Source organism: Polypterus senegalus, chromosome 11, assembly GCF_016835505.1.
Source record: "Polypterus senegalus isolate Bchr_013 chromosome 11, ASM1683550v1, whole genome shotgun sequence".
NCBI classification, from domain to species: domain Eukaryota; kingdom Metazoa; phylum Chordata; class Cladistia; order Polypteriformes; family Polypteridae; genus Polypterus; species Polypterus senegalus.
In genome coordinates, this window is record NC_053164.1 from 6,526,782 (window position 1) to 6,549,991 (window position 23,210).

The window sequence follows — 23,210 nt, forward strand, 5'->3', positions numbered from 1 at the left end:
TTCCGGAGGGTTAACTTTTTTCCCCTCCCCTGGTGACCATTTAATTATTTCTGGAATATTTATCAATATTACTAAACTGTTTAATCCTGAGCTCCATTCAGGGCCTGTACAAGCCTGGAAGCCTGCTGTTTGAGTTTCGGGTCAGGCTGCCTGGGGTGAAGCTTATCTTTAGGTTCCAAACCCAGGAAGTGCGACACTGTTGATTCCTATTTGGTATTTGTTTACATGTTCTAATTTTCATTTCAGTGATGTCATCAGGTTGCTATTTTGTGAATTTCTGTGTTATGGGTGCTGTCAATTTTGTGTTAAAAAAGCATTATTTTGAAACACACTACCCCATACTGTCATTTGCACTTTAAGCACAGGCTGGGCACATTAAGCTGTGTTTGAACTTTAAAATAAAATGGAAAGACATTGTGAAACATTGGTTTTGCAATACATTAATTATGAAGGAAACCCATTTGATGTTAATCTTTTTGTTTCATGACTTTGTTTTCCTGTTGCAATTAGAACAATTACTTTCATCTAGCATCTTTTGTGTCAACATTTTGCTTGCATCTTTGATGACTCATAAGCATTTTCTCTCCATCCAAAATTGTGATAATTGACCTCTGCCAATCACTCCGCAATCTTTAAAAATAGGCATTTCCATCCAATTTTGCAGCAATTAATAGAACCACACCATAATTTAGAGTCCCTTACCTGTATACAAGTGTGTCATCTGTCGAGCTGTTGTACTGAACCTGATACATTCGAATCCCTGGAATATGCCTCTGGACCGGCCACTTAACCAGAGCCGAGTTTGTTGTGAGTTCAACCAAAATCACCTTCCTGTCCTGTGTAGATTTAGTATCATTGGTAGATGGAGAAGTAGATTTAGCTGAAGTGAGAATATCCGAAGGTCCAGGTTCTGGCTCCCGAACCCGACTCGTGCTGTTGGCAAGATGGGGTAGAGGATTCACTACAAGCTCTACAGGAGCCGTTGATTCCCCGGCAGCATTAGATGCAATGCAAGTAAAAACTCCAGTATCCTTTACGGTAGCAATGTTAATTTCTAAACTCCCATTGTCAAAGGAAACAGTCCTGGAGGTATTGGATATCAGTTTCCCCTCTGGGGAAACCCAGTGGATGGAGGGATCGGGATCTCCATTAGCTTTACACTTGAGACTGATTGACTGGCCTTCCATTACAAATGTCTTGGGGGATTTCCTTGTGATAACAGGAGGATCACAAATGAACTCCTCTTCCGGGATAGTCCAGAAGTATTTTGCCGTAAGATCAGGAGGAGAGGCACAGGTTTCCAAGTCATCCTCCCTAGTCAGTCTTCGGAGCCACAGCAGCTCACAATTGCAGTGTAAAGGATTCCCACCAAAGCTGAGAACCAGAGAGGTTAGGGGTGATCCTTTGGATTTGGCATAGACAGGAATTCTCAGGAAAAGGGGGTCTGGAGGAATTTTTTTTAGTTTGTTTGAGGTCATATCCAACCTTGCAAGCTTGTGGAGATTTGAGAAAATCCCTTCGGGAACAAAATCGATTAAATTGTGATCCATATTTAACGTATTGACATTTGTCAGGCGTCCGATAGTATCCCAAGGGATGTTGACTAAGTTATTGTAGGAAAGATCCAAATCTTCTAAAGTGCCTAGAAAGTCGTCAAAAGAATTGGGGGAGATTTCATGCAGCTGGTTGTTGCTGAGAATCAGATGTCTCAGATTCGTCAGACCTCGGAAGTGGTCATCCCCAACAACTGTCAGTCGATTACTGTCCAAGTGGAGGGCCCGCAGCCCCTTTAAGTCAGCAAAGGTATAAGGCATTATCTGGCTTATTGTGTTCCTGGACAGAGTTAGGTGTAAGAGGCTGGTCATGTTGGCAAAATCCTTCCTCCGCACCACAGTAATGAAATTGTCTGTTAACCGGAGTTCTACAGTTCTTCGGTCGATAACTGTTGGTACAAACAACAGACCCGTCTTGGCACACAGGATGGCAAAGGAGGGTGAAAGGGTCTGGCACATGCACCGTTTAGGACACACCTGTGCCTTTATTGAGGTGCTAAGCATCAGAAGGTAAAATATAAGCCTCTCCATGGTCCGGCTGTGACCTGAAACTTAAAAACAAGAAGAAATATCAAATAAAGGTGAATATTCGTTAAAATAAATCTAGTAAGAGCATGCATGTTACCTTTTATTCTTTAATATAATGGTTTATTAATTGGTTTATTTACTGTATCGGTCAACACATCTGCAGTGTAAACTTGCATCATTCTTTTTTGATGGAAGGTTTTTACAAGCATAAAATCATAATTTAAAATCCTTTATATACTGTATGCATAAATCAGAACAATCATATTTTAAAGTTATTACTGCATATGCATATTGTTATGATATACGTTATTGGAGACTAAGACACGGAAAGGTGCAGCACTTAAATCTATAACAGCAAAGACTGTGAAGAGTGATAGTGTGTTTCTCCGATGAGGATATATATATATATATATATATATATATATATATATATATATATATATATATATATATATTTTTTTATTTTATTTTAAGAAAGTAACATAGCATGAAATCAAGCAAAGTAATTTGCAGAAATTATAGAATAAATGTATTTATTTATTTATAAAGCACTTTAAAAACAACATCAAGGCTGACCAAAGTGCTGTACAATTAAACCCAACATACTGTATAAGACACACAATAACCAAAAGGGTAAAAGAAACAGAAACAGATAAGAGCTGAAGAAATTCATAATAAAAAAGTACACAGACAGTCATCTGACTCACACTGGGTCAAAGGCCAGGGAGTAAAAGTGTGTGTTTTAAATAAGATTTAAAGATAACAAATGAAGGAGCCTGCGACTCTTCAAATTCATGTTAACATTATACAAAGTTATTGTCTGTTATACTTTCATTGTTATCACTCTTTAATTTAATATTGTTTTTTATCAGTATGCTGCTGCTGCTGGAGTATGGGAATTTCCCCTTGGGATTAATAAAGTATGTATCTATCTGTCTATCTAACGTGCAAAGGCAAATCGTTCCAGAGTTTTGGAGCTCTAAGTTTAAATTGTGTCTTAGGAACAAGAAAAAAACCTCTGGTCTGCTGACCTGAGAGAGTGATACGGTAGATATGGCTGAAGCAGTTCTGACAGATAAAATGGGGCACAACCATTAAAAGATTTAAAAACAAATACATGGATCTCTCCTGGGTCCGCTGCTCTTTTCAATTTACATGCTTCCATTAGGTCAGATTATCTCGGGGCATAAGGTGAGCTACCACAGCTATGCTGACGACACAGAACTGTATTTATCAATAGCACCTGATGACCCCGACTCTCTTGATTCACTGATCCCCAATGTCTTACTTGTGTTTTTGAATGGACGAGTAGTGATTTTCTCAAACTAAACAAGGAGAAAACAGAAATTTAAGTGATTGGCAAAAATGGATATAATGAGGGTATTAGAAATAAACTTGATCCATTAGTATCAAGATTGAATTAAGGGGTAACTATTGACTCTGACCTGAATTTTAAATCACATATTAATCACATTACTAGGACTGCATTTTTCCACTTAAGAAATATAGGAAAAGTTAGATCTCTTATGACATTGCAAGATGCTGAGAAATTAGTTCACATTTTTATTTTTAGTCAGCTAGATTACTGTAACGCACTTCTCTCAGGACCACCCAACAAAGACATCAATCGAGTGCAATGAGTGAAGAAAGCAGCTGCTAGAATCTTAACTAGGAAAAGAAAATCCAAGACCATCACCCCAGTTTTGATGTCACTGGTTACCTGTGTTATTTAGAATTGACTTTAAAATACTGCTTATGGTTTAAAAAGCCTTAAATAGTCTCGCTCCACCTTATATTTCGGAATGCCTCCCACCTTACACTCCAAATCGTATCCTTAGATCTTCAAATTAGGGTCTGCTTAGAATTCCAAGAGCTAAACTTAAAAGAAGTGATGAGTCGGCCTTCTGCTGTCATGCACCTAAAAACTGGAATAGCTTACCGATAGAAATTCACTAGGCTAATACTGTGGAGCACAGCTAAAAACTCGTCATTGTAACATGGCTTTCTCATAGCTACATTTTAGTGTAATATGTATATGCCAGTGGTTCTCAACCTGTGGGGCGGGCCCCCCTAGGGGGGTGTGAAGTAACAAAAAGGGGGGCAAAAACAAGAATCAAAAATATGAAAAAAACATCTGTTGAAACCAAAACAAATTAACTTAAACTACATTCTGATACTAGAACAATAAATATAGAGTTAGATAAACGTTGATAAAAGTTAAGTAGGTATAATAAAATATGCATCTACATTTAAAAAAAATTTTAGGGAGGGGTGCGATTAAAGCTGTTATGAAAACTCTGGTCGCAAATACTTAAAGGTTGAGAAACGCTGGCATATGCATTGAATTATCATTCTGTTTGTGGCTCCGTTATCCATATTAACCCCTACTCTTTCTTCTGTTCTTTTTCTGTGATGCCGATCTGCACCAACACCACCTGATCAAAACACCGTGCAGTCACTACATTGATGGATTAAAGACCAGAAGTCCACATGACCATCATCATCAAATTTTTCCATGAGAACCCTGAATACAGTGAGGAATGATTGAGATCATTGATGTTAGGTAGAATGCCTAGAGGGGTCTGGGTGGTCTTGTGGCCTGAAGCCCCTGAAGATTTTGTTTTTTTGGGTTTTTCTTTTCTGCCCTCCCTGGCCATCGGACCTTAATTTTATTCTATGTTAACCATAAACTGCCACATACTTGGAGGCTGATGCACCCCCGGATGGCAAATACTTTTTTGCTGCACTTTTTAATGAAAGTCACAATTCACCTAGAAAATGTGAACTTTTAATGGAACACATATTGTTTTCATGCAAAGTCCATCACAATTACTGCAACACTGATCATTTTACACACTGTCAATGAACTGTAAAAACTATTAAAAAAACTACTGCAACAATCTATTATTATATGTTGTCACGCATGCGCGAGTAGGAGATCGCGGACAGATCTTAAAACACGTCGAAGGATGTTCGCCGGCAGGGAATGGCGGGGTACTAACCTTATTTCTTTGTTTTCCAGATCCAAAGACGCTCCGCCATAAAGACCTTGCCCGCACTACGGTTACTTCCGCCCTCCCTCCGCCATCTTCAGTGACGTCATTACTCCCATCATCCATCACGACTCCTTCCCAGCATTCCTGCACTTCCGGCTCCTCCCATATAAAAATGGCCGCGACGCCGCATGAATGCTATATTGTTTATGTATGACCAAACGTTTTTTTTTTCTGAATTCTGGAGTGTCGACAATATAAGGGGCCGGAAAACCCCAAAACTTTTTGTTGCCTCTTGCTGCATCTTTTACAATGTACAAAGTGCAACTGACACCATTGATGAAATTCAGTAACCCACCGAACCAACTGAGCTTGCACTGGCTGCACGCAGAGGCCATCTTTGACGCTGAAAAGGCTCGTCTGTTGTAGCGGCTGAATTCCAGGGACAGTGATGCTGATTCACTAGGGGCGGCAGTGGTCATGAGCTGGGTGCTCAACGAATGTATGGCACGAACTGATCAGTTCCAGCGTGCAGGCAAATTGCACTGGGTAGCGACTATAGCTGGGTACGGCATTCAACGAATGTACTTTGCTGAATATACTGGGCTCCGGCGTACTGGCAAATTGCATTGGGAACTAAGTATAGCTGGTTCCGGCAATTTAAGGGTTAATTAGTGTTGCCTAATCTTATTTTTATATATTTTTTTCCATCCTGTTAAGCACTTTGACCTCCATCATTTGTATGAAAATGTACTATAGAAATAAATATTGTTGTTGTTAGGTCAAGACACACCTGCATGTGAAGGTGCGATCATTCTCAATTGCTTCGTTGGCTTCCTGTAGTGCCTGATTGAGACACTGTGCCCACGGAGCCATATAAGTACGGGCCGACACAGGAGATCGGGAGAGATCGAAAGAGAAATAATGGAAAAGATTATGGAGAGAAGAAGGCAGGAGGCCACGAGTGAGCAAGCAGGAAGAGCCAGCTGGTGAGTGTGAAGGATGGCAGCTGGGAGGAGAGCTCCTGGAAAAAGTGTTTGGCCAACCCTAGGAGGCAGTAAGAAGCGGTTGCTCCAACTGAGCAGTTTGGAGGAGATGGAGTGACCAGAAGTGTGGACGACACGCCCTTAAGGCAGCGTAAGGCAGCGGGAGTTAAGGAGGCTTGGGAGGGAGACTCCAAGTGTCAGTGTCCTGTTCGCTGGGGACCCGAGGCTCGGTCAGACAAGAGAGCTGTACGTAACCAGGGGACTGAAGGCTGCCAGACCAGTTCAAGGTCTGCTACACCTGCTGATAGAGCGACTGCCCTGTTTCAAGACCCTTATGGGAGAAGGAGGGGAGCCAGAAGTTAAAAAGGAGAAGGCATTGGGTTTTTAAAAAAGGGACTGCTTCCAGCCTGTTGATTTTAATCTCGTTTTAATGGGAATAGTTATTGGATTTTTAAACCTCCACTTGTCGCTTAGTTTTTAAGGATTATTTATTTATGGATTTGATGTTTGAAGCCCTGCACTTTGGGCACTGTTTTGTTTTGTGTATTTCTAGTAAAAGCACTGAGCACCTTTTACACCATTCCCTTGCCGAGTGTGATTTGTCCTCACTACATAGCTCATCCCAGTGACATTATCAATGGTGTTGGGTTTAAGAGGCTCCAAAACGGGAAGAGGGAGCTAGGAGCCGGACACGCACCGTCACAAAGCCTAGTCAGCCTCCTCCCGACTCCAATTCCTTGGGCCAGGAGAAGGGCTCTCTTTTAAATCTGGACCTGGGAGTACTTCCAGAATTTAACCTTCTGCCTCTAGGAAGCACTTCTGGGCCAGGCTGGACCGCCACAGTCCTTGGTCCGTCAGTATCTGACAGCTACCACAGAACCCATGACCACAACTCCTTCATCAGGTTCAAATACTGGGGCTCGCCACTATTATGCAGGGTTGCTCTACCCATACTCAGTGGGTATTCACCCACTGTCCTCATGTTTCAGGTACCAAAACCCATACAGAGTGTCTCTGAAGGGGAATATCATTGCTCCCCAGCTGGCCATCCTTTCTCATTGCCTCCAGGTGAGACAACGGGGCTGAATCCCTCAAGAGAGCAACCCAAAAATCAGCCCCATCGTCGGGTACCAGCCTACCTGCTCGAGTAACACTGAATTGTCTACAAATACTGAGAGGGCAATTATTTCTGAAGGGCAAGGCAATCTAGAAAGCAGACAATGTTGACATCCACCAAAGCAGGATTTTCTTTGTGTGATACATTTTAATAAAAGGAATCTTGAAAATGTCTGATTTTAGGTTTTCTGTGTTACACGAGGACTGCCAGTTAATCTTTATTAACATCTGCAATTAACACATTAGGCTTCAGCTAGAAGTTGAGTTAATTATACTTTTCTGACTGGATGCTTTTAGCATATGGTAATTAATTCTCACACTGTAATTTATTATTTAATTTCTTCATGTCAGAAGAGTGAGTGGTTTAAGAGTAAAACTAGGACAAGTTAATGAAATGAATGCCCATTGGAAGCTTCCAAAAATACCAATGAGTACTGAAAAGATTATTCATGTATTAAGGAGCTTAAGGAAACGTTAATTGTCTTGGGTCATTTTTGCAGAACTCTGTGACCCCTCAGATGGCACTCATTAGCCGCAGGTTCACTCTTGATTCATTGAATATGCGTTTGGTAACAAAACATTTAGAGAGTCCATCCATCCATCCATTATCCAACCCACTACATCCTAACACAGGGTCATGGGGGTCTGCTGGAACCAATCCCAGCCAGTACAGGGCACAAGGCAGGAACAAATCCTGGGCAGGGTGCCAGCCCACTGCAGGACACACTCACACACCAAACACACACTAGGGACAAGTTAGGAAAGTCAGTACACCTAACCTGCATGTCTTTGGACTGTGGGAGGAAATCCATGCAGACACGGGGAGAACATGCAAACTCCACGCTGGGAGGACCAGGGAAGCAAACCGAGTCTCCTTACTGCAAGGCAGCAGCGCTACCACATCTAGAGAGTTTGAAAAAAAAAAAAAATTAAAGCATGTGTGCTGAACTTGTGTCCTGCGTCTGTCTGTGTTGGGTTTGGGTATATATATATATATATATATATATATATATATATATATATATATATATATATATATATATATATATATATATACAGTATATATAATACATTTTATTTAAATAGAATATTTCCCATGCTCAAGGCACTAAAATAAACTGCTCAAAAAAATTAAAGGACCACTTTGAAAATACATCAGATCTCAATGGGAAAAAAAATCTTACTGGATATCTCTAGTGATCTGGACTGATATGAACTGGTAATGTGTTAGGAACAAAAGGATGGCACATGACACGCTAAAAATCAAAGTGAAAAAATGATGCGGCAGGCAGGCAAGTCTATTTGGCCAAAATTTCATTGCAGCAACTCCAAATCATACTCAGTAGTTTGTATTGCCCCCCCACTTGCTTGTATACTGTATTTGCCAGACAACGTCCTAATGAGACGACGGATGGTGTCCTGGGGATCTCCTCCCACATCTGGACCAGGGCATCACTGAGCTCCAGGACAGTCTGAGGCATAATGTCCCACCCAGAGGTGTTCTATTGGATTGAGGTCAGGGGAGTGAGCGTGGTCTTTGTCAATGGTATCAATTCCTTCATCCTCTCGCCACATGAGGCTGGGCATTGTCGTGCACCAGGAGGAACCCAGCATAGGGTCTCACAATGGGACCGAGGATTTCATCTCGATAACTAATGGCAGTCAAGGTGCCGTTGTCTAGCCTGTAGTGGTCTGTTTGTCCCTCCATAGATATGCCTCCCCAAATATACCATCACTGATCCACCACCAAGCCGGTCACGCTGAATGATGTTACAGGCAGCATAACATTCTCCATGGCTTCTCCAGACCCTTTCACGTTTGTCACATGTGCCCAGGGTGAACCTGCTCTCATCTGTGAAAAGCACAGGATGCCCGCCAGTGGTGGACCTGCCAATTCTGGTATTCTATGGCAAATGCCAATCGAGCTCCACGGTGCCCATTAGAGGATGTCAGGCCCTCAAGCCACCCTCAGGATGTCTGTTTCTGATTGTTTGGTCAGGTAATTTTGTAGGCTCTGCCAGTGCTCATCCTGTTCCTCTTTGCGCAAAGGAGCAGATACCGGTGGGTCCTGCTGAAATATTAAGGACCTTCTACGAAGGGCCCTGTCCAGCTCCGTCTCCTGGAATCTCCTCCATGCCCTCGAGACTGTGCTGGGAGACACAGCAAACCTTCTGACAATGACAGACACATATTGATGTGCCATCCTGGAGACGTTGCACCTAAAATCTGGAATAGCCTGCCAATAGGAATTCGCCAGGCTAATACAGTGGAGCACTTTAAAAAACTGCTGAAAACACATTACTTTAACATGGCCTTTTTATAACTTCACTTTAATTTAATACATACTATGTATGTTCAGTTCTTCATAATAACTATTCATGGTGGCTCTAAAATCCATACTGACCCCTACTCTCTCTGCTGTTTCTTCTTCCGGTTTCTTCCTGCGCCACCACCACCTACTCAAAGCATCATGATGCTTCAACATTGAAAGCCAGAAGTCTGCATGACCATCATCATCAAGTCCTTACGTGAGAACCCTAAATCCAAAGAGGACTGTTTGATTTATGTTAGGTAGATTGCCCAGAGGAGACTGGGCAGTCTAATGGTCTGGAATTCAAACAGATTTTATTTTTTTCTCCAGCCATCTGGAGTTTTTTTTTGTTGTTTTTTCTGTCCACCCTGGCCATTGGACCTTACTCTTATTCTATGTTAATTAATGTTGACTTATTTTATTTTCTTACTGTGTCTTTTATTTTTCTATTCTTCATTATGTAAAGCACTTTGAGCTACTTTTTGTATGAAAATGTGCTATATAAATAAATGTTGTTGTTGTTGCACTACCTGTGCCAGCTCTGTAGGGTCCAGGTATGGCGTCATGCTACCAGCAGTGACACTGACCGTTGCCAAATGTAAAATGAGTGACAAAACAGATGAGGAGGGAAAAATGTCAATGGCCTCCCTCCACCTGTTAAACCAGTCATTCTTGTTTTGGGGGTCATCTCATTGTTGCCCCTCTAGTGCACCAAAGCAGCTGAAACTGATTAACAAACTCCTCTTCTACTTCACTGACCAGATCGATAGCCAAGAAGGTTCATTGACTTGATGCTATACTAGGATTAACAAGGGTTCCTTTCATTTGTTTGAGCAGTGTATATACTTGTATATATACAAGGTGAGCCTAAAAGAAGTACCCCATTTCAAACGTTTATTCTACAAAAATGCTACAAGATAAAATAAATTTCATTATGATACAAGAAAGGGGATACAGAATAGATTTTTGTTCATTGTGTTTTAAAAATGATGTGTTGAAGGTGGTGGCCATCATTAGTGATACACTCTTCGAGACGATTTCTGAACGCTCGCATGACTCGTTCGGCTATTTCAACGGGGAATAGTGGCAGTTTTGTGGAAAACAGCATCCTTGAGGGTTTCAAGGTTTTGAGGTCGGTGTGTGTATACCTTCGACTTGAGATAATAGACCCACAAGATGAAATCATACAGAGCGAGATCAGGTGAATGCGAAGGCCACCCTACATCACCACGCAGGGAGATCAGCTTCTCCGGAAACATCTCTCACAAAACTTGCATGGATCTCCATGCCGTATGAGCTGTTGCTCCATCCTGTTGACACCAGGCATCCACCACATCCATTTCTTCCAGTTGTCTAGCATTTTAGTATACTGTTCTGAAGTGACGGTGATTGTTGCTCGCCCCTCCTCAAAAAAGTAAAGGCCTACACTGTGCGAGGGTCTCTGATGAAGTTCACCAGGGTTGGTTTCAGCCCAGTAGGAAAAGTTTTGCTTATTTACGCAACCATTGAAATGGAAATGTGACGATGGCATCTCGATGAACGGCTTGCAGAATGTTGGCGCACAACTCTCTATGGCTCTCCCAGTCTCTCTGCACTCCCTTCATTTTGTATGGATGGAAATTAAGGTCCTCATGCAAAATCAAAGACGTGTTGGAAATGATGAAGGCAGAAGCGTGCTGAACGTCTAGGAGACTGAAAAATCGATGCCCTTACAGCTTGGATGTTTTCAGACGTCCGTTTGCACAGTCTGAGGACGGAAGGAGATTTTCAATGTTGTACCCGTCTGTCTAAATTTACACACCCACTGAAGAATTGTTTTTAGATTTGGGGACCTCACCGTTAAGAGGAATGCTGCTGCGCTCTGAAGGCGCGATGCGTAGTGATAATGGATTCGTTGTTTTTCTGAAGAACGCTTCGGCAGCTAAAGCGCAGTGTGGACCAAACCAAGGCATGTTACAGACTGAAAACTACAAGGGATCGCCTATCAAAGGACCCCCCATCCACTCGGCTGCGTCCACCTCGTGCAGTGACCTTGAGAAACGTGGCACTTCATTTTGGCTCACCCTATATAATGTAGCAGTGGCTGGGACAGCTAATAAAGTGATTATCATGTTGTTCTCAGCAGGCAGGCTGTCACGACTTTTCCATTGAGTGTTATGAATGCTGGGTGCCTGTAATCCTTTTCTAATGCTCAGGTTAGACGTGTCTGATAATGATATTCAGAATCGATGTTAATCCTCTTAATGCTTCTGCAGTGAGATTCAATGATTTATTTATTTTTTCGTGATGTCTTTCAGCTATCATGTCAGCTTTGTGAAGTACAACATACTGTATTTATCAATGAATAAATTCATTCATTCATTCAAGTCTGCTCCGGCCTGTACAGGATGTTGGGAATCTTGAATATTCCCTATGACACTCAGGAACCTGCCTTGGGTGGGGCACATTTATTTTCCTTTGCAGGGTCCCATCAGGTACACATCTTCAGTATAAATGCTGTGGTGGACAGCGGATGCCCTGGTCATGGAAGGACCGTTCCCAAAGGATTGACAGAGGGCAGCCCCTTTGACTTCTAGTGGGGCCACAGTGTTATGAGCATGGAAGCACAAAACTGCTGGGGCCCATGCCCACCACCAGGAGGCCCCTGGATGTTTGAAGAGGCCCTATTTGGCAGCACTTCCACCACACCCCGAAGTTCTGCCGGAAGAAGCTCATTGGGCAGCTGGACTCCTATAAAAAGGGGCCGGCCAGAGTGAGGGTCCAGAGTCAGGAGGAAGACGACAAAGCCTGTATGGAGGACTAAAGGTGATGAAGGGGCTGTGTAAATAAAACTGTGCATTGCATGTCCTGCTGGTCTGGTGTCGGGGTGAGGGTGGCTGTACCCGCCTGGGCATCACACTGCATATGATTACAGTAAATCCTTGGATTACGAGTAACAGTCTGTGAGCGCTTTGCAAGACAAGGTAAAATTTTTAATAAAGTGCAAAACGAGTAGTACGTATACGTTCAGTCTGCCGAACATCACGTGATCACAACTGAGCCGATGGTTCTTCTCTCTCTCGCTGCAGGATTGTGGGTAATTGTCTCCCATTCTCGGTCTCAGTCGCCGTGCCTCACTCATATAGTTAATATCCGTACGAGCGTATACTGTTTACTATAGCATTGTGACCACATATGTGTAATAAAACCAGTTTTATTGAGCGTGAAACAGAAACAGTGTGGTTATTTATTGTAGCGTGATGTAATTCTCTCCTATAGAGAGACACAGCAGTCAGACAGGGCCAGGGCTAGGTTAGTGGCCAAGTAATATTGTGCCCTGCACATTTATAATGTTCCTTGTATCACCCATCAATGGCAGGCACTTATAGCTTGACCGCAATCTTTTCGGATTCCCTTTTACGGCAAACTGCTACAGCGCTGGGTGCTTCGGGATGCTCTTTCTCGTGTTGTCCCGTTGGGGGTAATCCCAAAAAAGTTTAGAAACCTTACAGTGCATAAAGCATTTTTTTTTATTTTGTGTGCAAGTGCAGTGACTCTTCTGGCAAAGGGAACTGGCATTGGGGAGGTTCATTGTTAAAGTCACAAAAAAAGAAAAAGATTCCAGTGAGACAACAGATAGCAGGGATTCCGTTAGTTAGAGTGAAAGTCATCCTACATAATAACCTTCCTCCTCCTCCTCCTCCTCTCCTCTCGTCTCCCTCACACCAGCCATGATTCTTTTCAAAGGTAAATCCATCCATCCATTATCCAGCCCTCTATATTTTAACACAGGGCCATGGGGGTCTGCTGGAGCCAAGCCCTGCCAACACAGGGCGCAAGGCAGGAAACAAACCCCAGACAGGGCGCCAGCTCGACTTAGAGCACACACACCAAGCACACACACTAGGGACACTAGGATCGCCATTTCAAAGATAAGGTGCAGGTTAATTTGTTTTACATATTTTTACTTTATATTTTGTATTAATCATATTTATATCAATATTTGTGGGTTGTGAAATGACTTATCTAAGCTTCCATTATTTCTTATGGGGAAATTCGCTTTGATATACGAGTGCTTTGGATTACAGGCACGTTTCCGGAATGAATTACGCTCGCAAACCGAGGCACCACTGTATTTGTTATTATTATTTTTTCTATTGGGTAAGTCACCACTGTGCATGATGGACATTGACACATACAGTACATGTTATATAACTGCAATTTACTTCCTAATATCTGTGTGCCATATTTATTCTGTACGGCACTGACTGATCTGCTCCAGCATGCTGGCAAATTGCATTGGGAACCATCTATAGCCAGTTGTAGTGCTCCATGAATGTATGTCGATGAATATACTCGGCTCCTGCATGCTTCCAAATTGCACTGGGAAATGACTATAGCCAGTGCTGGCAGTTTAAGGGTTAATAGCATTTCTCATTTCAACAGATGGTAGTTCGCAAACATTAACACTGCTTTTATGAATTCTATACCAGATGACATACAACAGAGACATATGCATTGAATCTGTCATTGTAACATATAGCGAATCACAAACATTAACATCGCTTACATGAATCCCATACCAAATGGCATGTAACAAAGACGTACATATACGGTGCATTTATCATTTCAACAGATGCCACTTCACAAACATTATTGCCTTAATAAATCCCATACCACATGACATACAACAGAGACATATGCACTGAATTTGTCATTCTAACAGATGGTGTATCACAAACATTTGAATAACTGCATTTTACTACTGTAAATTTTGTCATGCACCATCTGTTGGACTGCTTAATGAAAAGTATGTTATTACTAAATGCATGGTGCAGTGTAAATGTTAACGAGGAGGTCTTTGTTGACTATTTAGATTTCAAACCATCTTAGATGGACAAGGTAGGCACTGACAATTATAAAACACAAAATAATCAATCGCATACGTATTCAGCCCCTCCAAGTCAGTATTTAATACATGGCACCCCTGACAGGCTTGAGTCTGTGGGCTCAGGTCTCTGTATCAGTTTTACCATTTTTCCCCTTTCTTCATTCAAACCTGCTCAAGCTCTGTCAGGGTTCAGGGGGATTGCGACTGAACAGACCTTTTTTCACGTTTAGCCCCAAATTGTCAATCGAATTGAGATCTGGATTCTGACTCGGACACTCCAGTACATTCACATTGTTGTTTCAAGCATTCCCGTGTAGCTTTGGCTTTATTCTTCAAGTTGTTGTCTTGCTGGAAAACAAATCTTTTCCCAAGGTGCAGATTTTTACAAGGCTGACTTCAGGTTTTCCTCCTGGATTTCCCTGTAGTTTGCTGCATTGATTTTGCCATCACAAGCCATTCAAGGCCTGGTGCCGAGAAGCGCCCTACAAGCCTGATGCAGCCCCCAATGCGCTCCACTGTGACCCAGCTGGCACCCTAACTTTTTGCTTCCTATGCCAGTCTGTTCCAGCGCCACGTTACACTCTTTGTATTATGCACTGCTCTTGTATGCTACCTCATATTTTATCATTTTCTGTTTTATCGTTTGTATTCTGTGTTGTCCTTGTATGTTGCACCAATTCTACCAACACAAACTCCTGGTACACATTAGTGTACCCAACCAATAAAGTAAATTCTGATTCTAATTTTAGTTCCCTTTTAAGAGGGCCAGTGCTGCATATTTACACTGAAGATTTTTTTTTTTTTTTTGTCAGTTTATTTCGGAAGTGTCGTCATTTCTCAGTATCACATCCCAAAGAATAAAAGCTCAGGCATGATTCACTCCTTGCATACATAAAATTGTTAAATATCATGCTGTGTAAACTATCCATCCATCCATCCATTTTCCAACCCGCTGAATCCAACCACTGGGTCACGGGGGTCTGCTGGAACCAATCCCAGCCAACACAGGGCACAAGGCAGAAACCAATCCTGGGCATGGTGTCAACTCACCACAGGATACACACAAACACACCCACACACCAAGCACACACTAGGGCCAATTTAGAATCGCCAAGCTGTTAAAACTATTCATAGCCTAATGGTTTCACACAACATGGCTTGTTTGGCCATATGAAGGGAATGAGCTTTGAGGGACCATGGTGATGGCTGGCTTAAAGGCCAAAGTAGGCTCCCAAGGGCCGTTCAGTTTTCTTAACATAATTTGACAGCACGCATAACAATAACAGCACCATTAACACACAAGTCATCTAAAATACCAAGATGAGACTGACAAACCTTCTGGCTCATTGTCCTGAGTCAACCCCTGATTTGTTTATTTTGACGCAAATTAGCATTGACAGACAAATTGCTGCTGGCGATATACACGATGGTTGGTTTATTGGTAAGGAAACTGGCTGAACCTGCATGTTGTCATATGGCCTGTACTCTTCATTGTAAAAGCAATCCTGTCATTACATACAGTATGCCAGGTGACTGATGATGGTGGTTACCCACTCAGATGTTGGTGCTTGACACTTGCACCGGTGGATCGCACCGTAGGACTCAAATGCAGGTGCCGATGCCAGGAATGCATCAGGTGAGAGGCTGCTATACCAACCAATGAAGGTAAGAAATATCACGATTGCAGATATATGTCGTTGATTAATATTGTCTTTATATGGTTATTTCAGGGTGGCTCCCAGGTGGCATCCAATGCACATTCACATGCACACATTTACAAGAAGATTGCAACTTATATAGGTAAATTACGTACAAACGTGCGTATAAATCTGATTTTCTTTTCTTTTTTTTTTTGGTGTATGCATTTTTCTGTTTTTTGCCACGCGCAAACATATATATACTCAGCAAAAAAAGAAACGTCCCTTTTTCAGGACTGTATATTTCAACAATAATGTTTTAAAAATCCAAATAACTTTACAGATCTTCATTGTAAAGGGTTTAAACAATGTTTTCCATGCATGTTCAATTAACCATAATCAATTAATTAACATGCACCTGTGGAATGGTCGTTAACAGCTTACAGAAAGTAGGCATTTAAGGTCACAGTTCTAAAAACGCAGGACACTAAAGAGACTTGTCTACCGACTGTGAAAAACACCCAAAGAAAGATGCCCAGGGTCCCTGCTCATCTGCGTGAACGTGCATTAGGCATGCTGCAGGGAGGCATGAGGACTGCTGATGTGGCTCGGGCAATAAATTGCCATGTCTGCACTGTGAGACGCCTAAGACAGCACCACAGAGAGACAGGAAGGATAGCTGATCATCCTCGCAGTGGAAGAGCCCAGATCTCAATCCCATTGAGCACATCTGGGACCTGTTGGATCACAGGGTGAGGGCTAGGGCCATTCCCCCCAGAAATGTCCAGGAACTTGCAGGTGCCTTGGTGGAAGAGTGGGGTAACATCTCACAGCAAGAACTGACAAATCTGGTCCAGTCCATGAGGAGGAGATGCACTGCAGTACTTCAAGCAGCTGGTGGCCACACTAGATACATACTGACTGGTACTTTTGATTTTGAGCCTCCCTTCATTCAGGGACACATCGTGAAACATTTTTAGTTTATGTCTTATGGTGTTGACTCTTTTACTGTTCATACAAATATTTACACATTAAGTTTACTGAAAGTAAAAACAGTTGAAAGTCAGAGGACGTTTCTTTTTTTTTATATATATACTAATAAAAGGCAAAGCACTCACTCACTGACTGACTCACTCACTCACTCACTCATCACTAATTCTCCAACTTCCCGTGTAGGTAGAAGGCTGAAATTTGGCAGGCTCATTCCTTACAGCTTGCTTAAAAAGTTAGGCAGGTTTCATTTCGAAATTCTACACGTAATGGTCATAACTGGAACCTACTTATGTACATATATAACGGCCATAGCCTGCAGCTTGGTCGCTGTGTGACATCCGGGGTTCGATTCCCGAGAGGGGGTGCAGTGAGTGTGTACGCCTGATGAGCCCAGAATTAGGGCGAAACACGTGTTGTGTACTCTTTACATTATTTGACAGTAAAACTATTTCAACCATTCTATGATCTGCTTCTCGCAACTGAAAGAGGGCACCGTGGCGGATTTTAGCCGACTTGCTGACCAACCACAAGCGTTACCTGGTAGGTAACCACCCATACAGTCAGATTGTGATTCAGACTACGAATGCCTTGAATGTTATTACCCCGATCTACAACCTGTTAATTAAACGAACCACACGCCGTGGTGCAACACAGGAGGCTTTGCCTCTAGCACTGATGTCCAAGGTTTGATTCCCGAGAAAGGGGTGCAGTGAGTATGTACACCTGATGAGCCCAGAATTAGGGTAAAACACGTGTTGTGTACTCTTTGCATTATTTGACAGTAAAACTTTTTCAACCATATATATACTTTATATAGACACATACATATATATATATATATACACACACACATATATATGTGTGTATATATGTAGATATATGTATGTGTATATATATATATATATATATATATATATATATATATATATATATATATGTGGATGTATGTGTTGTAAGATATGGCCGGCTATGTTTCCCGGCCAATACCTCCAGGCCGCCAGATGGAGCCCTCCTTGCAGCGTAGAGGTGCCCTACTGGATACCATGGGGGCCGCCAGGAGTCGCTGCAGGGAGGCCCAGGGACTATTTTCCTTACACTCCGGAAGTACGTCCCACTCACATGGACAGAAGAAATGACGTGCTTCTGGGATAAAGAAAAAGAGAAGTTTTACCTGACCCAGAAGTGATAGAAAGTCACATGGACTGAGGGACAAACACTTCCGGGTCAAGGAATATAAAAGGACTGTGGGAACTCCCAGGCAATGAGCTGAGTTGGGAGGCAGGGTGGCTAAGCGTCTGGGAGTGGAGGATTGTGATTAATTATTGTATTGTTTATTGAAGAATAGTGGAGTGGTGGTGCTTTGTGCACTTTATTATTATAATAAATATCATTATTGGACTTTTACCTGGTGTCTGACGTATAGTCTGATGGTACAAGGGTGCGAGCGAGCACTTAATCTATTACAGTATATATATATATATATATATATATATATATATATATATATATATATATATATATACATATATATATATATATATATACAGTAATCCCTCGCTATATCACGCTTTGACTTTTGCGGCTTCACTCTATCGCGGATTTTAAATATAAGCACATCTAAATATATATCACGGATTTTTCGCTGGTTCGCTGCTTTCTGCAGACAATGGGTCTTTTAATTTATGATACATGCTTCCTCAGTTTGATTGGCCAGTTGATTTCATACAAGGGACGCTATTGGCGGATGGCTTAGAAGCTACCCAATCAGAGCATGTATTACATATTAACTAAAAGTCCTCAATGATCTAAGATATGCTTCCCGCGCGGTGCTTGATTGTTTGCTTCTCTCTATCTCTCTCACTCTCTCTGCCTGACGGAGGGGGTGTGAGCAGAGGGGCTGTTTGCACAGAGGACACGGACGCTCCTCTACAAAATGGCGCTTTATCGCAGTGCTTCTGTATACTTAAAAGCATGTATTGATTTTTTGATTGTTTGTTTTTCTGTCACGCTCTTTCTATCTCTCTGACATTTTATGCTCTTGACGGCGCTCCTTTGAAGATAAGATATGTTTGCATTCTTTTAATTGTGAGAAAGAACTGTCATCTCTGTCTTGTCATGGAGCACAGTTTAAACTTTTGACTAAAGGGTGTTATTTCATGTCTAGAGGGCTCTAATAATGTTAACAGGGTGGGAGAGTTTATAAGGGCTTAAAATATATAAAAATAACCATACAAACATATGGTTTCTACTTCGCGGATTTTCCCCTATCGCGGGGGGGTCTGGAACGCAGCCCCCGCGATCAAGGAGGGATTACTGTATATATATATGTATGTGTATATATATGTGTATATGTATATATGTAGATATGTATATATATGTATATGTATATGTGTTGTGGAGGATGGCCGGCCGTTTATCCTGGCCAATACCCCCAAGCCGCCAGGTGGAGTCCTCCTTGCAGCATGGAGGTGCCCAGAAGACCAGCAGGGAATTATGGACAATGGAGTTTTTATGCACCGCCCTGCTGGATGCCATGGGGGTCACAAGAGGGAGTTTCAGGGAGGATCGAAGATTTCTTCGTGCCCTATGACCCGGAAGTTCGTCATAGGAAGAGCGACGGGCTTCCGGGTTGAAGAAAAGAACTTTTACCTGACCCGGAAGTGATTGAGAATCACATGGACTGGGGATTGGGAACACTTCTGGGTCAGGAGATATAAAAGGACTGTGGGAGCTCCCAGACGGCGAGCTGAGCTGGTTAGAAGGGTGGCAACGCGTCTGGGAGCTGGAAAATTGTTTATTGTGATTAGTATTTGTCATTTATGAGTATTGTGGTGGAGAGTGTGTTTTGTGCACTGTGGCAATTAAATAGTCAGAATTTGGACTTTTATCTGGTGTCTGGAGTCGTGGACAGGGGTTCAAGGGAGTGAGAGTGCCCCCTATCTACCACAGTGTATATGTATATATATATGTTTATATGTGTGTGTGTATATACATATATATACGAGGGGGGACCCAAAAATAACCGGAAATATTTGTAAAACGTGTTTAATTTAATTTTCTGTACAAACTACAATTAGTCTCCTTCAAAGTACTCTCCATTGGCGGAAATACACTTATCTAACCATTTGTTCCATTGTTCGAAACATTTTTTAAATTTGTCTGAAGTAATGCCCAGTAATGCTCTGGTCGTTTCTTGTTTTACCTCTTCAACGTCAGCAAAACGCCTTCCTTTCAAGTCTTTTTTCATCCGAGGGAACAAAAAGAAATCACACGGAGCTAAACCTGGTGAGTAGGGTGGGTGGTTCAGGGTTGTCATACTGTTTCAACAATAGTTTCTGCAACACTTTTTTCAAGAAGAAAACAAAATTTCACTGCCGCATGTTGCTCACGATAATCGGCCATCGTAAAAAAATGACGCTTGCACAAAACTACTTTTACAAAATTCACTGAACACAAGCACAACCTTCCAGACTGATGGCACTTGGCAGACTGACTTGTGAGGAGTGTAACCAGATCGCCCTAGCGGCCCAACCACGTACTACAAGTACCAACCTAATAACAACAAAATTCTAGTTATTTTTGGGTCCCCCCTCGTATATGACAGCAACACTCATGACAGTGACAAAACAATTACATTGACAATCATGTTACCTTATTTTTAAAATGTTTCCTTTTCTTTTTCATTACTTCTTTAACACACTACTTCTCCGCTGCGCAGATAACAAACCCCAGGTAGGGTGCCACCCCACAGCTGGGCACACACACACACACCCACATACCGGACACACCAGGGACAATTTAGGACCACCAATGCACCTAACCTGCATGTCTTTGGACTGTGGGAGGAAACCCACGCAGACAACATGCAAACTCCATGCAGGGAGGACTCGGGAAGTGAACCCAGGTCTCCTTACTGTGAGGCAGCAGCGCTACCCACTGCGCCACCCTATTAGAAACCAAAGAGCAATAAAAACTCAGGCATTATATACTCCCTGCACTAAATATCATGCTGTGTAAACTATCCATAGCCTAATGGCTTCACACAACATGGCTTGTTTGGCCATATATGAAGGGAATGAGCTTTTGGTTTGTCTTAAATAAAGGCCGATGTAGGCTCCCAAGAGCCTTTCAGTTTTCGTAACATAATTTGACAGCACTTGTAACAATAAAAACCCCATTAACACACAAGTCATCTAAAATGCTAACGTGAAACGAAGCAGAAATATCTGGACGCCTCTCTTTTGTGTTTGAGGATAATAAAAAAGAACTCCCTCCATGTGGTTACTATGACAAATGTGAAACACAGAACCCATAATTATCATCACAAAAATATTGCTAATCTGCAAAAAAAAAAAAAAAGAGCCTTCAGACAAAAGCACCCAAACTCACGTTTAGTCACCCGACACAGGGAACTGCATATATTACTGGGAACTGAATGAAATAAGAAATGGAAACTGTGGCAAAAATAGAATAAAATAAAAGACAAAAAAGGGGAGAAGTGGCTAAGTCACAACTATGCAAAAAGTATAAATAAAGAATACAAAAATAGTCCATTCATCAATATGATAATATGAGTAAAAGTGATCCATTGACGTTTGTGATCAACCCCAACTCCATACGCAACATCACAGACACAACTCGCAGTTTTAAATAAATTTTACAAATCATTACTTTTACAAAGGCTTCTTTATAATATTGGAACACGTGCAATACAAAACCAACTACTCTCTTCTTTTCCTTTCCTCCACTCTCCCAGCCAAGTTTCATCCTCTTCCCCCAATTCCAATTGGCCTGGATGAGGCAGAGTTACTCCAATCAACTGAGACCTGGTGCCAGGGCATTGCCAGTAGAAAATATTGCCAGCTTTGATAGAAGTCGGATAAAGTAGGGATATTACATATCTCTGCAGGGCCCCCTGGTGGTGCCCATGGAACTCAATAAGGATGCTCAATGGCACTATAGTCCCCATCATGCCTTGCGGGTGTCTGTACAGGTAGCATCACTCAGGGATGCTGCTACCTAGTGTGTTGGGGGAACATGTAGCCCTTGGCAGGTTGTCTCCCTTTGTCCTTCCATCACACCAGCCCCGTGGTGGGGTATCATTCCATGGTCTAACCCTGCCAAGGAGCCAGCGTACACATTTCTACACTGGCACCTTTTGCCAACCTCCCTGCTAAGGCAGGAAACACCCAGGGATGCTTCCATCTACCGTCTACCGGAGTAGTATGTAGCCCTCTGTCCTTCCATCACACTGGCCCCCTGGCTGAGTATCGTTCCATGGTCTAACCCTGCTGGGATGCCAGTGTACATACTTCTACACTGGCATCTTTTGCCAACCTACTGGCTAAGGCAGGAAACACCCCAGGATGCTGCCATCCACCATGCTGAGGGAGTATGTTGCCCTTGACAGGTTGTCTGCCTCTTTTCCTTCCATCACACTAGCACACTTTGCCAACCTCACTGCTAAGGCAAGGAACACCCTGATACTCCTCCTATTCACGTGCCACCTGGAGCTTCCAGCAAGGTAAGAGAAGGGAGTCTATCCTGGCAGTGATGCCAGTCCCTGTATGCCATCTATTACAAATTGTAAAGAAAATATTATAGGCAAGGAAATGGATTAAAGTCCCATTTAAAACCATAGAATAAGCAAAAAGGACAAAAAAGAAAAACAAAAGAGAAAAAGACGCTGAATGTTATCACTTTCTGCATACTTTATGTAGATTTCATTTTCAATGGATAAATTTGCCATTTCTGCCCATCAATCTACACTCAATAACCCATAATGACAACATAACAACACATTTCCAGAAAGTTTTAGAAATGTATTAAAAATAAAGCCCTCAAGACCTGCACTGATGTATTATTATCACTGGCTGCTGAGGAAACAAAGACCACCGTAACAATTCAAAGAGTTTGAGCACCATTGCATCCATCCATCCAACCATCCATCCATCCATCCATTCTCTTCCACTTATCTGAGATCGAGTCACAGGGGCAGCAGCTTGAGCAGAGATACCCAGACTTCGCTCTCCCCGGCCACTTCTACAAGCTCTTCCAGGGGAATTCCGAGGCATTCCCAGGCCAGCAGAGAGACATAGTCCCTCCAGCGTGTCCTGGGTCTTCCCCGGGGCCTCTTCCTGGTTAGATGTGCCAGGAACACCTCACCAGAAAGGCATCCTGATCAGATGCCCGAGCCACCTCATGGTCTCTGGAAACAGTGGCT

The 23,210-nt window shown here is 42.4% G+C and overlaps 1 protein-coding gene across 5 annotated transcripts in view; it reads right to left on the reverse strand.

Annotated features, from left to right (window-relative positions):
* The window catches only part of LOC120538647 (leucine-rich repeat and fibronectin type III domain-containing protein 1-like protein), a 561,847-nt gene that overhangs the window by 272,139 nt on the left and 266,498 nt on the right, over nt 1–23,210 (reverse strand). For all 5 annotated transcript variants that reach the window (XR_005635489.1, XR_005635490.1, XR_005635492.1 and 2 more), the window contains exon 3: nt 703–2,104. Coding sequence is in view for 1 of the 5 variants with exons in the window: in XM_039768031.1 (XP_039623965.1) it covers nt 703–2,104 (1,402 nt within the window). In the remaining 4 variants the exon portion in view is untranslated. The remainder of the gene's footprint in view (nt 1–702; nt 2,105–23,210) is intronic.